This window comes from Egretta garzetta, unplaced genomic scaffold, assembly GCF_000687185.1.
Source record: "Egretta garzetta isolate BGI_Z169 unplaced genomic scaffold, ASM68718v1 scaffold942, whole genome shotgun sequence".
Classification (NCBI taxonomy): Eukaryota; Metazoa; Chordata; class Aves; order Pelecaniformes; family Ardeidae; genus Egretta; species Egretta garzetta.
Genome location: NW_009258898.1, coordinates 83,591 through 99,532, shown reverse-complemented (window position 1 = coordinate 99,532; position 15,942 = coordinate 83,591). Strand labels below are relative to the sequence as shown.

At 42.7% G+C, this 15,942-nt stretch overlaps 1 protein-coding gene across 5 annotated transcripts in view; it reads right to left on the bottom strand.

Annotated features, from left to right (window-relative positions):
* NPEPPS (aminopeptidase puromycin sensitive) overlaps positions 1 to 15,875 on the bottom strand; it is a 38,285-nt gene extending 22,410 nt beyond the window's left edge. For 2 of the 5 annotated variants that reach the window (XM_035889843.1, XM_009634210.2), the window contains exons 1-2: positions 11,699 to 11,911; positions 7,591 to 7,675 (exon numbers count right to left, since the gene is read on the bottom strand). In XM_035889843.1, coding sequence (XP_035745736.1) covers positions 7,591 to 7,675; positions 11,699 to 11,806 — 193 coding nt within the window. In that variant the 5' untranslated portion in view covers positions 11,807 to 11,911. The other 3 variants (XM_035889846.1, XM_035889847.1, XM_035889844.1) reach the window with 3 other exon arrangements.
* Positions 15,876 to 15,942: the final 67 nt, after the last annotated feature.

Sequence of the window (15,942 nt, the reverse complement as noted above, 5' to 3'; positions counted from 1 at the left end):
GCTTCTCCCGATGCAGCCCAGAGTACGGTTGGCCTTCTGGGCTGCCAGCGCACATTGCCAGCTCATGGCCAGCTTTTCATCCACCAGCACCCCCAAGTCCCTCTGGGCAGGGCTGCTCTTGATCCTTTCTTCCCCCAGCTGGTATTGATACCGGGGGTTGCCCCGAGCCAGGGGCAGGACCTTGCCCTTGGCCTTGTTGAACCTCATGAGGTTCACACAGGCCCACCTCTCCAGCCTGTCCAGTTTAAAGTAATAGCGTTCCCAGTACAAGCTGCCTGTCCCATCCCACTTACATCACTCGGATCGAAGTGAAAGCACACACCTAGGATACTGCAGTGCTAGCAAGGGCCTAGCAACCTTCCCAGGTACTTTCAAAAATCAACCTAGGAAGAAAAATTCAGTAAATTGCTTCAGTTATCTACGGAAATAGTGATTTCCAACAGTCATAGAAAAAAGGACAAAAAGAATACTGGAAAGTGCTGATACATAGGTAAACATCCTAAAAGAAAAATGTACCGCTACATTGACTTCTTCATTCCGTGGAATTCTGACTGCCAAAGCTTGTTTGAAACAACAATTTAATTTACAGAACAACCTGTCTGCCACGCTCAAGAATCACCACAAGAACCCAGGTATTCGGTTTCAGCGGCAGCCTAAGCACACTCGCAAGATGTTCAGCTACGTCATCCCAGATGTGACAAAAGCAACTGGAAACATGTTTTTATTTTTGTACGATTTAAAGTGCTATTTATTCCGGAATAGTATGATTTTGGCTTTAAGTCAGAGTTAATACCAACCCCTGCTCACAGAGAACACAAACGCAGAAACTGCGTGAATGCATTAGTCTTAACTACTGGTTTCACAGTGCTCTGCTCAGCGTTTAATCAGAGTTAAGCACCACACTAGGGTATGTAATACATAGATGCTTTAAATAAAAGATTCTAGCTGTAGAAAAAAAAAAAAGAGGTACAGAAACAAATTCAAGTAGAGGAACTTTAGACTACTAGCCTGTACTGAGGGGTTCCAAGATTTTTAAAACCAACAGTAAGAGGGATGAGACAGACCATTTAAACAGAATACATGCCAAGGACATCAGAACGCCAGCAAGCGTTGGGCAACGAGCAACGAAAAGTAAAGGTTTGGCTTTTCTTCTTATAACTCTGCGGAATGCTGAGGCAGAAAAGGAGGTGTTATAAGAGAGTTGGAGAGATTTTCAGGGGAAGAATGCTAATGTATAACACTAGTCTGGAAAGTAGGCTTCCAAGCAACAGCGAGGGGAGCCGATTGCTGACTACATCGTTTAGATCCAGTGAATTTTGACCCCAGCTATCTTTAGTGTCCAACAGACAACAAACCTGTTGTTCTGCGATAGCGTGTTAGTGACCTCGGTCAGAGGGAAGGATGGGCTGAATACCTGTCGGAAATTTATGCTGGCCTGCCTGGGAGGAATCCTGCTGCTGGACAACCTGCAAATGCTGAGCTGTTAGCCTGTGGTCAGAGGCTAAATGAAAACCTGAGAAATGTCTGATAAAGATCAGTACAAGAATGCAGAAACACTTCCCCCCCATGTATTTTAAAATGATCACAGCAAACCAAAAACGTTTGTGTCTTTTTACAGCTTCTAATGGAAACAATCTGATACCAAAGACAAACAATACCATGACTTCAGGATCATAGTTCTAACCTACTGAAACTGAGAAACACAAAAGAATGCGTATTATGCAGATCTCCTGCCAAAAGTTGACAATGAATATTACATTTCTCCCTCCTCCTCTCCCAGATTTGAAGTCTTCCTAAGTGTGTTTGAGTTTGTAGCTCCATTACTTTATAACCTTTTTAACCTGTACTAGGAAAGCTATAGGAAAGAGACGGGTAAACATCACCAGTGCTAGACAGTGGTGAAGACCCTCAGGGTTTGTTTTTTCCCCCTGCAACAGCCTGGGAAAGCACATTAACACATTGGAGAAAGCAACCTTGTTTCAAAGAGCTTCTCAACCTTAATCTTACAGTGTGAGATCCCCATTACCCTGAGTTTAGAAACAATGTTCAAACAGGGTATAGTTTAAATAGGCTGGAAGCAGCCATCTCACCAGCGATGCTGTGCACTCCCAGCACAGACCCATCACAAAATCTCCGCGGAAAGAGGCCAAGACTCTTGCAATATCCCGGGACTGCCCCCCTCGCCGTGACAACCAGCCCCTGACAAACACCTAAAAGCAACGGCAAGAGTGCACCTCAAACAAAAGGTAAGACTTCATTCCCAGTTTCACGAGACGTGTGCTCACTGGGGAGCTGGTGTCTAGAAAAGTGTCTTTCCACACTCAGCTCCAGCAATTTTGTTGTAATTCTCAAAGCAGCTTCTTACGTATCAATTTCCAAAACAGCAGAATAGAAATGAAAGATTCAAAGTTACTTTTTTTTTTTCCCCCCAAACTTTTCGGTGCCAATAATTTAATCCAGAGCAAAAGAACCATGGAAAACCATCAACAATACTTTTTGTTAGAGTTTAAGAGAACTGCTTATAACAAAGATGTAATTGCAGTAAAAGGCTGTCTGAATTCCTAACAGTGGTGAATACAAAAGCTCCTGAAGAGAATAACACGATTTTGGCAGCTTACTAACTTTGGAGAGTTTGGCACTGCAAGGTTGCAAGTTAATCACTAGCACATTAGTACACAGTCTGGACCAAGTCGCATGAGAAAATAAAAAGCTGCTAGTGCTCCGTGTCTTTGGAAAAAATGCATAAAAATCAGATCTAGCAACCCTCCCAAACTCAGAGCAGCACATATCAAATCTGACAATAGCATTTTAAATACATTTTAAATAAATTACAGTCCTGCTACAGAGTACTCCCTGAAACTGCACAGTAACCAGATGGGTACATCAATTAATGATCCCAATTTCTGTATTACGTGCTAATAAACGTGACTCCTAGCCAAAGGCTTTAAACAATGTCAAGTGTGCACGTATTTCAAAGCGAAGACAAAGCCAAGTGCAAGAGATGGAATTTTTTCAAGCAGCCCTCATTCCGTAGCATGGAGAAGTCATAAACAATTAAGGTATGGTGGCTTAATGAACTCGCATTCATCAACTGAGCTGCAGTGGCTGTGTGCACTCTGCCTACTCTATCTGCAAATTAAATACGTTAGCTTAAAACACCTACATGTTGACATAGCATCCGCTGTCCTCTCTCCGCATTAGCCGCCGAACTACGCCGCTGCAATTCCTGAGAAAACTAATGCTTTCAAGCCCTTTCACATCTTTTCACGTGTTTCAAACCAGCGGTTGTAAAATCCCATAAAGGAGTCAGAAGTATTCTCACCTATCGGATATTCCCAAACTGTCCGTGCCAACGCAGCCCAGGCCTCCTCAAGAAACCTACCATTAAAAATTCTGTCACATCAAGTCCTCTCCAGAAGGAAGGATGAAGATGAGCTTCTCTAGCAAATAAAGGTTTCACAACCGGCTTAAACAGATCTAGTCTGCTACGGGCAGAGACAGTAGTCTCATTTTTCCCACCTGGCCCCAGCTGCATGTTCCCATTCCCTTCCTTCCACTGGCATTCACACAGAAGCACCAGGATGAGGAAGATGATCTGTCTCCAAGCTGCCTTTTTTATTTTTTCCCTTGTAGAGGCAGTTTTCAGCCAGCGCAGTTTCCTGATCCACACGGCTGCTCAACAGCACAAACATGAAGGCCAACAGAAGGGAGGGAGCGAGGACGAGCGTTGTTCCCCCTTCCACAGCAGCATGATTTCAGACTGCCTTACGACCATCACGATCAATGCTCCCAGGCCGAGGGAAAGCACCGCACTTGGGTCACGTTGCTCAGCTTTCCAGAAGTGCTAGCGATCTTTTGTAGTCATTTTTAAACATCAGCTGAGGCTCTGATGTAACCGGCATCTAGCACTAGCATCCAAGCGCAGCCCCACCATACTAGGAAGGAAAACACTAAAATAATGAGTTCTGGCCTTAAAACCTTCTAAAGGTTGAAGTACAAATCAAAGTTCACTCGATTATTTCCGCTAAACAAACATTGCTATGGGTGCTTGTAATTTTCTATGTGAAATTACCAACTGCTACCCTCCAAGCATCTCTAAATGTAAGAAGGTGCTTTAGATGCCCCAGAATCTGAAAAGCTTTCCAAGCTAAAGACCATGTAATTCGCTGATTATGACTCCATCAGAATTTCACAGCTCCCTGAAAGAGAGATTCACAGGAAGCTCAAACTACTGAGCATTCAGTAAGCATGAAACTCAATCCCCTAAAATTTAACTGAAGAACCAACTTGCTTAGGAATGCCTCTTCAGTTCTTTCTTTAGCTGAGCGAAGCCGGCCGTTTGGACATAGGTAGTACAGCATGTGTGCACCTGAACGCCAAGGCTGCACTATAAACATCTGACTACAAATGCTAAACAATAGCTTGTGGAAAAAACAAAAGCAATTGCTCGTTATGATTAGTGGGAGGAGCCAGTCATAACTTCAGCAATGGAAAACTCAGTCTTTTGAGTAGCTTCGTTCCATCACAGCGTACCTGGCACGAACGGCAAATCCACAACCTCCAATTATAACCACACTAGTTTTATGCTGAAACAAGAGAATTTTTCTCCTCCAAAGTACTGCACAATCAATCTCTCCTAGTTTAGTATTCCCTATCACTCAACTGTGGATTATGCAGCAAAATTTTTTACTTTAGACTTTAAAGCTTCGGAGATCCTCCCTCGGCCTCCTGTCAAATACTGGGCAATAATCTGATTTCCCTGCAAATCTGCATTAAAATTCCAAAGACCAAGTTCTACCCTCTGCTGTATCCATCTTTAGGGGAGTGAATAGGAGGGGAGGGAAAACATGGCCCACAGTTCCAGCTAAGATTTCTGCTGTTGTACAAGCCACGGTGCAGTAGGCACTCAAGATTAACAAGAATTATTAGGAAAAGAATAAACTATGCTGCACAGAAGTCGCCAGATCACCTCCATAAGCAAGGGAAAGGTATCTGTTGAACAAGAAGGGCTCTTTTTCACACAGCTGCTTTTGGGAACAGAACCACACTTGAAAGAAGATAAGTGACCGATTATCTTTTGTCTCACATTTACAGGCAAGGGTGAGACAAATTCTTCCCCACTGAGGTACAGAACCAAAAGAGGTAACGATCCTTCACTAGAGCCTTTAAAGGAGAGAACGTCACTGAATTCTCCCTCATTTTCAAACATACCATAGGCAATTGGTTCAAGGCTCACCTAAGTAACTGAATCCAAATGATCTGGCTGATAGTCCTGTTGGTTCGTTGGACTGTATTTCGTACTCTGTTTTTGAGACCAGTTACACAATCGCCATCCCAAAGCTGTACACAATAGCAGCATTAGTAAGACTGACTTGATCTGTATCAACAGGTGCCAGCAAATACTCTGCCAGCTTCATGCAATTTTACTTCCAAAGCCATTATACTAGTTGGCAGTTTACCAAACTGAAAGATATATTTTAACCCCATGAAGCCTGGGTATAATCAGAATAAACAGGCAACAAAACCGCACCTCAAATATTTATGATACACCAGTTGGAGAGGCGAGTGCCCAGGCTGTAGCCAGAGCGCTGGACTCATTTCCCTGTGGGTCCAGAACACCCCATTCAAGGCTATCTGAAAAATCAGAACGAAGGAATTCAAACCACAGAAACCTGGTGCCAGTGTACTTGGTTTTAAGTCTCCATTAAGGTCCGCTATTAATGTTTTGAAGTTACAAGAGGAGTATACCACTGTTAAAGAATAGAAAACCAGACCCTACGAGAGGGAAATCAGCTCTGACAACAACGAAGATAAAAACATTATTATAAAGATCCTCTCTATTTTCGGTATTTTTCCTGAGTTGACTAGAAAGAGACTTTACTCCGGGGTACCTTTTCCATTTATTTTCATTTTCTCAATGACAAAATAATAAATTAATAGGTGGTTCGGGCCTATGGCACAGCGGTGGGTGGAACAGACTCCATACGCGCTCTGCTATTACTACCACTCTCGTTATCGCCTCATTACTCGGTATAAGAAATAGCTCCAGGAGCGCTTAGCAACACAGTGCATCCAATCAACTAAAGATCACTAACGGCAGCGTGTGAAAGGCACGCAGGAATGGAGCGCCAGGGTACAACCCGGGAGCCCAAATCAAGCACGTAGGAAACAGCGCTCTATTCTTTCGCCATCGGAACTCGGTGGCCGGGCTCCAAGCTCTTTGGTAATGCTCTTCTCTGCCGCCCTCTCTCGCTGCGACCGCACTTCCTGCAGTGAGATCTACTTTTCCACAACACACCCACCAAACGCTACTTCCTTAGAGGACAGAGTTCCCCATCTACCCGAGCACCGCTCGCCTGCTCTCGACTGCACTTCAGAAGCCCCCCGGTTTCTTTAATACTATATTAAAGCCAAAAAGATTCAAACCAATTTAAATGCCAAGGCTCCGTGCAGACATTCCACTTAGCCATATGGTAACGTCACTACACGAACTGAAGTTGTCCCTACCAAATCCAGTCCAGAAAACTAAAGATTTCTTTTCCTCTTTAGGCGTTTGGACAAACACAGCCCTTCTCCCCAGCTTCCTCTGGCTGTCGCGTAAGCATACTAGAGAAGTTTAAACCTAATCAAAGGAACACCTTTCTCCTATCCATCATCAAGATACTTCCTTTAATTCACAATCATGGTTTTAATGAAGTGCTTCATGACATCAGTGTGGCATTTTCCTTATAGAAAGGGGAGCTCCGCAGAGCCTTTTGTTGTCTTGCGGGACTTGAGAAACGGTCGTACACAGTGGACCAACCAAATAGCCACCATGCTTGAAACAGCAACAGCTCCATAAGAAAACCAGAAAGGCTTTGCACACTATTAGACCATCGCTCTGTTTCAAGGAGCTTATTTTCCCCACCTCGATCATTTCATGCTTCAATTGCTAAAACTTTTTTTGGGTCTGCTAAATCTCTTCAAAATGTAATCAGGAAGATGTCAACTACCATAACTGTGTCCTACAAACTGGTACTGCTTCTTCCTTTTCTCCAGTAACTTCCAGCCTTCCCTGAACTGGATCCCAGCCATTGTCTCCTCCACACAATCACCTTTTTCCATGTTGCTCTCCACTCGGAACATCCTGCTAAGTGTCCGTTGAGCATGTTCTGTACTTTTTCAAATCCTTCCCAATGAGTATTTCCTACTGCAGGCCATTATTGATGCACTCCTTATCTAAGCCCTTGTCACAGGTTTTGTCAATGTTGCGGCGTCTCTAGGTACAGATCATGTTCTTACACAGATATCCAGTATAAAGATAAATCATGTCAAAACAGTCCGACATCCTTTTGCCTACGACACTCAGGCATGACAGAGTAAATGGAGATCTCATGGAAGCGTAAGGTTAACTTTTTAAAACATGATGCAAATGGTAGGGATGCGAAGAGAATGAAAGTTAGATAATTAATTTTGTGCTTCTAAGGTAAGTTAGCTTATCAAACTGTTACCATAGTTTTGCAATCAAAGTTGTTAACTGTCGGCAACAGCACCTCACGTCAGAAATGAAATGGATTAACATGTAAAAACTCCAGCAAAAAGCAATCCTACCTTCGTCTCCTTCTGGCGCATAGGAAGCTGTAATAATGTCGATGTCAGCACAGTTCATCACAATTTGGTTGGTTGCCTGTTGCACCTGGAAGAGAAATTTTATGATCATCAAGAAGAAATGGTGCTCCCTAACTCCCTTGAGCTCCCTTAGATGGGCATTCCCACCTCCCTTTAATCCAAAAACCCCTCCATCATCAAGTATTTGAAATAAAATTTAGTGTTTAAGAGGGGTAAAAGAGAAGAAGATATTCCACTGACTGCTCTCATTTGTTCCAGACCATGTGTACTTGAATCATGCTCAAGCCATCTAGGCCTACTTATCAAGGCTGTAAATTATTTAAGGGAATGGACTGCATGTTAAAAATTGGTATGTAAGCTTGACAATAGGGCCCTTGTGCACGCCTGGCAACCCAAGACCAGTAAAAACAGATAGAGAGCCTGCAAGCTCCCTTTTAGAGATGACCTACAGGAGACTATAGTAAAAGCCTTTGAACACAAACTTAGATCCTTCAGAGGTGATCAGAAATAGAACCTACGGTACTGTGTTCTAAACTGTCAACACTGTAAGAACTTCTTAGGTTAAAAACATCTGCCAAGAAATTCGCCTGTACATTTTCCTGAAAGCTTTCCTTCTGCCAGCTCTTGGCTACACACACTTTCCTTTATTTAACAAGTGGCCAGCTCCCAGCGTAGTAATAAACTGTCTCACTGTGCCAGCTTTCTATTTGGATGCAAGAGCTTGAATACAGAGGAATTCAAATGAAATACCAATTAATTACAAAGGGGTAAAATATTTGGGAATTAAACTAGGAATTATTTAGAAACTTATGGCTGAAACCACTAGAATCATCACACTGGATCAAGTTGGTAATCCTGCTAGTCCGGGATACAATTTCTAGCAGCAGGCAACGCCAGTTCTTTAAATAAAAGAGAAGAATTTCTCTAACAGCCGACTAGAGTTTAACGTATGCACAAAGGAACTGCTTCCGTCCCCAGACAGTATGTTCCTTAAAGCACAAGGACTTCTACCCCTTTCTTGGTTCTTCACTATTATAACCTGCCCCAGCACTCTAGCTACCCATGGTTGAACACAGCAGAAACCAACAGGACTTATTTGTCTGTGATGGAAACTGGTTCCCATGAACCAAGAGCTCCTTCGCCCCTGTAGCAAAACCAGCAAAGCGCTCTGCACGTCCACACCAGCTCACTGTTCAAGCGCCTGAGTGTAAATCCCTTTATTACAAGTAAGGCTGAAATAATAAGCTGTGAAGTGTCATAGTTGAAGCAGACGCTGGTCGCTCTGTCCTAAAGGAGCTGGTATCGGCACAAGATGAGTAAACGGAAGCAGATACTCAGTCTTAAGCTGTTCTACCTAGGCTCACTGAGAAATGGTTCCTTAGTCATTGTGTACACAAACCCCAAATTCAAGTCTAGTCAGTGATGACAGGCTTAAGAAATTCAAATGTATAACTTCATAGGCGTACCCACATCATAAGAACGGTCCATCTGGTCTAACAATCTGTGAACCAAAGGGCTAACACCAGGTACTCCAAAGCAAGCCACCCCCACAGCGGGTGGTCAACACAAGACAAACCTAACTCAGGAGCTTTTTTCTAACCCCAGTCGCCAACTTCACTGCTGAAGCAAATGTCCACAGCTTATTGCTATTAACAGAATTGTTTCTATAATAAATATTACTTTTTGACAAGTGCAACTATTAGCAAATCTTTCCAAATCCCGCCTGTCCGTCACCCGCAGCAGCGCGTCACACGGAGCAGGGCAGAGGAGCTGTGTTGTTTTCACCATGCTGCCTCTTTATGGTAATAATACCAAAACAGCGTTACCTAATAAACTTCACCTGATTCTAAAACCAACACGCTTGCAAGGCATAAAACCAGCAAACGCAACAGCTGAAGTGACACAGGTTGGACTTGATGCTTCTAGTAAAGATTTACACTCTGAAATCTATTATTTTTTTGTTTCAATTTGGTGTGCGTGAAACTAAATGATTACAACCCCTCCCAAAACCTAAGATCAAAGCCCAACAATTTTCATTTGAGGTTCGGGGTTTTTCAAGGTCTTCTTCTTTCACAAGAAAAATCAGAATGAGAAAAGCTTTTTTTAAGTGCCTAGTAGAGACCTTTATTCAATCTACAAATCCAAATCTCCCTGGATTAAGAATTGAAGATGCATAAAGAGCTGTCCAAATTGCAGACAATGCTGGGTTTAACAATAGGCTTGATCTTTAAAAAACAACCTCTTCCGAGGACAGAAGAATTTTCAGTGTAGCGCTGTGCCTGCAAAATAAGAAAGTTTAGGTTTAAGCGGAGACAACGTCAGAGGCTCCTTCAAAAGGCAATTACCTATTTTTAGATTATTTTTTTTCTTACCTCCTACAAATATCAAGCCAGTTTTACAAGAGAGTGCAACGTACTAGAAAACATTTAAAGGGACTGAGTGAACCAGTAGCTTAAAAAACATTGACCCTCCAAATCGCCCAAAACAAAGGGCCAAATTCAGCAGGCAGATGTGAATATTGACAGCGTGCTATGCAGCACACTTCTGAGGCTCTCATCATTTAACTCAGTGGGGAAAAAGGAAGTTTTCATGTTGGCACACAGGCTCTAGCATGAGCACATGAAAAAAGAGTACAGACACACCTGTAAGAACAAAAACAAAACTATTAACCACCCAGCATACTTAACTTATCTCAATTTTATCTCACAAGAACCTATAGCCTAACGCTTACAGACACTATGTATATCATGAAGATGAATGAATGCGTTTTACTGTAAGTGATAACTTGAAACTGCTTTTACACTTCTGCTAATACCATGTTTTGGAAAACAGATATTTTGCTCATGCAGTGCTTTTCATGAATGCAATCATATTAAAAGGCAAAAAAGCATCTCGCTGCGTAAGGAATAACCAATTACAAAGCTGTGCATACGCAAGTCGTCACCCTGCTTCACCTTGCTCTGTAATATAATAAATTTACTCTTCAACAAGAAGAGGCCAATCAAGGCAGGAGCAAGCTACAAATGCCCACAACGGAAATAGCTTTGCCATAAGGCTGACATGCTTTTAAGCAGATGAACCAAGATCCCTATCTGGAACGAAGGAACGTTTCAAAACTTTAAACCTGTTGCTTTTGACGAAACTCTATTAAGAGTTCAAATACCTATTGAGATTAGCCCGGCAGAGATAGCACAAAGCAGGTCTGCCCTGCAATAAAACTGCAGACTTTCAAGATGTTTTAACTGTGTGGGTAACCTGTCCTTAGAGTCAGATGACACACGCTTCCCAACCCCCTACACATCCACGCTCGTGCTCAGCGCTTGTTTCTGGGAAGGCAAATCCCACCCAGTGGGAGATAACAGGTTAAATTCCCCCCCCCGAAAGTTTTCCAAGGTAACATCAATTTGATGGAAGAAGAGCTAAAAGGGCTAATTATTTAATTTTGAAAATTAAGACAATTTCAAAACTCTGCCAAACAGAACCTGAAGATGCTGCGAAGCTTTTCTATTTTCACCCGTTATCAGAGCAGGAAAGGACTTGAAGGGAAAACCTTTTTAGGACATCAGAAACAAGAATTTGAATGGCTTCAGTGGAATGCCAGCCTACCCGAAATACAGGATGAGGTGCACCAAAAGACATCTTCTATGGTCTAATTCTCTAGAGCCATTCATAAGACTAGATAATTAAAATCTTGTCATTCAGCTTCAGAGTCCTTTTCTAAATGTAGCATTATCACAAGCGTGTATGTTTTTAGCATCTTACTCTCTAAAAATAGGCAACTAAAATTACCTCAGCTCTGTTCTAGGATGCATCTTTTTAAGAATTTCAAACTTCAGTGAGAAAAGGAGTAAGTAGTTTTATTCACCTGCATCTTGAGCAAATTATAGTACCCAAGTAGTAAAATTATCAATGCCACAGCTAATTGGCCCACTGGAAGAATTGACTTCATTCCAAAGAGCATCCAGCTACACTCCTCTGTAGCAGTCACACATACTTCAGAAGCGTCAAATGCACACAGACAAGTGAATCCCTTTGTAACTACGATCAATGCAATCATCTTTGCCTTATGAATTACAGAACTGAGAGGCACCTTTCTGGGGGGAGAAGAGCAAAGGCATTCTTTTTGAAGCTGGTGGCATAAGAGTACGCAGAGCCCCGAGGTCCTGCCTTTGAAGCACCAGACTTGAACACTCAGCATGGTACCTTTAACACGCAAATTCAGATCTGATCTTATGGGCTGGAAATGTAAGTTACAATGCTGGGAACACCACCATGTATTTATACTAGGCAACTTTCACACCCCCCCCCCTACTGACCACAAATACTACACCCATTAAGCTTCATTTTCCAAGGTTTACATACAAGGGTCCCACAATTAATCTTTAACTGGCATGCAGCAGGATCAGAAGACTACACATTCTTTAGTCCAGCAGATACTGCATAATTAACCTATAAACGGCAGCAGATACAGGTTAAACATTGCTAAATACAACAGAGTATCCTTAAGACATATTAAAAGGACTGGGAAAGATATTTAAGGTTGTAAATTCTTTAACCAGAAACACCTCGCTGTAGCTTCCAATAAAAGAAATGAATCACCACACAACACCCTCCAAAGAAGGCAGTTTCTATACAGGTAAATACCAGGAAGTTCAAAGACAACCATGCACCTTCCTGAAGCTCCGCACCGCTCACCCTGCGCCGGACAGGTGGTCGTTTGGAGCCATGACAGTGTTAAGAACTTCCATTTAGAAGCTTAAAACAACAGTTGAACTTTGGGAGCCAGATGTTTGTCCCTGTTGCTAGTTACTCATGTTTGCCTTTTCAGCCCGATGCTGAAGAACAGAACGGCCACACATCCCTTCTTTGTTCCAGCCCTGGTTAGGCCTCCCAGGAGTCAAAAGCAGAATGGAAAAAAGTTGACCTAGACACTGAGTAATATGAGTGCACTGCACTGATAACTACACCCTGAAAATCAGGGTTATAATAATTAAATCTCAAGCTAACAGATGAATAAAGTAGATGAACTATTTCCACAAAAAAAAAAAAAAAAACCAAACCCAAACCCTTAATTGTGCTCATTCAGAAACATCCCCACACACCCAACAAATCAACAGTTTAAAATGCTAAAAGATGACACAACCGGCAGAGCGACCACAGGATTGCGAGCAGGCGACTCTTTCAGCTCCAGATGTGCTACCGACACGCAGTGTCCGACTCTCCCACAGCCACGTTTTGCCCGAGCTGTGATAAGTGTTCCTCGTGAAATAGTTCATTTAAGGATTTCTGGGGTTTTAACTGTGATAAATGGCAATGATGTACTGTCAGTTTATATAATTGTTACACAATTCTACAGACTTCAAAAATATCCATATGACCACAAATTAGATTATTTAAAAATCTCGAGTAACTGGACAGAACTTGATATATAGCTTACCAGATACTTAACAAGCGCAGCTTCAAAAGGCTACGAAATTAAACTATCAAGATACAGATTTCAGTATCGTTCCATTATCAACAACCAACAGGCAGTAGACAGAGGGCCGATTCCCTAACCTGAAAACCCTAAGTGCCACAACAAACTACAAACATGTATCTTTTTTTTTTTTTTTTTTTTTAAGGCTTTGAAATCAACCTGGTCACTGCTGACACTGAGGCAACAACCTTATCTTTTGAATCATAAAAGGCTTTATCCTCTGAAGCTTACTTGAAGGAGCCATGCAAGTATAACATTTATTATTGAGGCATAAAGACAAAATGTCTCGTTAAGTTATTTATACATACAAAAGCCAACACAAGTGTCCTGCCCCAAAGCCAAGACTGGAAGGTTATTTAACATTTCTTTAGGGCTTGGTGCTCAAGTCGAGAGACTTACCGGAATGCTACACAGAGGGCTGCCAAATCCTGTTCAATGGCTGTGAGTGAGAAACACAAACTGACTGATTGAGCGTTTATGTGTAGTATCTTGACTAAATATCACAGCCTTCACTAATTCTGGTTTGCTATTAAAGATGCAAAATAACAAAGCAAACACACACTTTCAACATACGCAATGAAAAGTTTTCCTGATTTTGTGATTAATCACGATTGATTCTGGTGTCAAAGTTTCGGTACTCACCCTGCAGGTCAGAAAGCATCACTGGTTTAAGTACTTGATGTGGATTATTGCTTGTCCAGCCATTATCATACTGGAATGGAGCAGAGGGACTAATAGTTATTCTTGATTGGTTATGAAAAATGATACCTGGATCTTCAGAGGAGGCAGCGTATGTATTTCCCTGCCCAAAATCTGGAAAATTCGAACTGTCTTAACATAAAATCACTTTTACCTCGACGACTGTACGCATGCCAATGCTGAAAATGGAATGGCTCTGCCGAGCTCAGCTCCACCTTATTGCAAGGTGCTAGCAGAAATGGCCAACAGGTCCTTAATTGAACCTTAGATCCGAAAGCACGTAAATGATTTTTTTTTTATTGTCTAGATTCGATCCCAGCTCAATAACAAATAACTAGTAAATGTTAGCATATTCTTAAGTAAGCCATTCCCTCGTACAAAACATATCCTGTCCACACAGCGCTGTAAGCGAGCTGGTTGTTCTCTCCATTAAGGTGCAGAATAGTTACGCTCCAATTTTCTGGAATGTGCCTTTACTGTGCTTTGGACACCGGCAGCCACAGCAAACTTCTCCAGATTTCTAACTCGAGACAAGCGTGCGAACACTCACCCCATACGCCTTCCTGCACCTCTCCTGCACTTGCTTGCACGCAGCTGGGATGTAGCCTCATGATTCTTCGGTCTACGGTTGTTAAAAGTTATTTTAAAATGAAGATATATACTTTAGATATGTTTTAAAAACCTCGCCCTGTATTTTTTTAATTCTCTCTACTGTGGGAACATCAGATCAGCTCAGCATGATGTGAACAAGAGTTTTTTTAGAACCCTGAACCTGCCAGATGAGTGTTCTTCCTTAACACATGCCCTCAGCTGGTAGGAAAGTCCAGGGTTTTGCATTGTCAGGTGGTATCTGTTGCTCCAGGAATTCATTGAGCAATCCCCTGAACAGCAAACAATACTAACTAACTAAACAGGCCTAAAATCTGCAAACCAACTACCACCTCCACAAGAAGCCCCCAAATCCTCATTATTCCTGAATTTAAACTAAGTTGCCAAGGCTGCTGCTCAATACTACTCTCTCCTCAGCAGCAATGCTGGCTTAAAAAGCCACTACTCCCCTCCCCCCGAGCGTTATTTTTAACCTGGATGATTTCAGTGATCCCATTTACAGCACAACCCCACAGCTGTAACAGGACTGAGGAGCAGCAACTTGGGTGTGAAGACAGGAATAGGTGGCTAGGATTAAGACGGAAGAGATTGGGAATTTCTCAAGCTAGCATTTTCGTCCAGGCTGACGCACCGTCAAACCGAGACCCCAGGGACAGCAGCGGCCTGCGGACTTGGGCTAGAACAAAATCTGCAAGGCGATTTATGTTTTCAGTATTTCTTCCAGATGACACAAACTTACTCATCTCTGGTTGTCTTCCTCCAGGTCCCCAAAGTCACAAGATTCACTATCATCCACAGCCTTTTGCCCTCCCCAACTTCCACAGACACCAGACGCTTGCCCAGCGAGGCGCTCGTGCTCTTCTGTACCTGTGCTTCAGATTCAGCAGTTTCATTACCCCGATGTTACCTCACTTTAAAACAAGGGTTTAATCACCTCTTTAGACCAAGATTTAAATCTGTACACATCTCCGTATTTAGAATCTCCCTCAAATATTTCTGAGCTCTCGATACAGTTTTAAGAAAGAGTCCGGTAAGCCCTTACAGTTCTGTATCGCTTTCAAATCATTGCACAAGGAAAGACATGAAAGCAAATTTAGGAAATCTTGGCACAGCAGCCTGAGAATGACTATGAGACTTCAGGGCTTTCATCAAACACTCTGGCTTTGAAGCATGAACGTGGGGAAGCTTTTGCCTTTCAGAAAAGGCAGAAGACCTGGCGTTTTCAGTTTGCACACCCCTTCCCACCGTCAGCCAAGCCTCTTGCTTCACTGACTTCAAGCTCTTCACGACACCGAGGCCTACCAGCTTACCGTACTACACTGGGGGAGTTCTCATTTAATTGCATATGTGGTAGTTTGTCTTTCCAGCAAAATCCCGAGCCATCCGAACGGCTGGATATAGATAAAAAGCAGCACGCTGGAGGCTGAAAACAGGAACAGGGCGCTCACTACGGATTTGGGGGAAGCCGGGGATACCAGCGAGGCAGATCCCCGTGGCTCCATGCCTAACCTACAGCCAGACTTCTGCTGGCGGGGCCCTGCGGCAGCGGG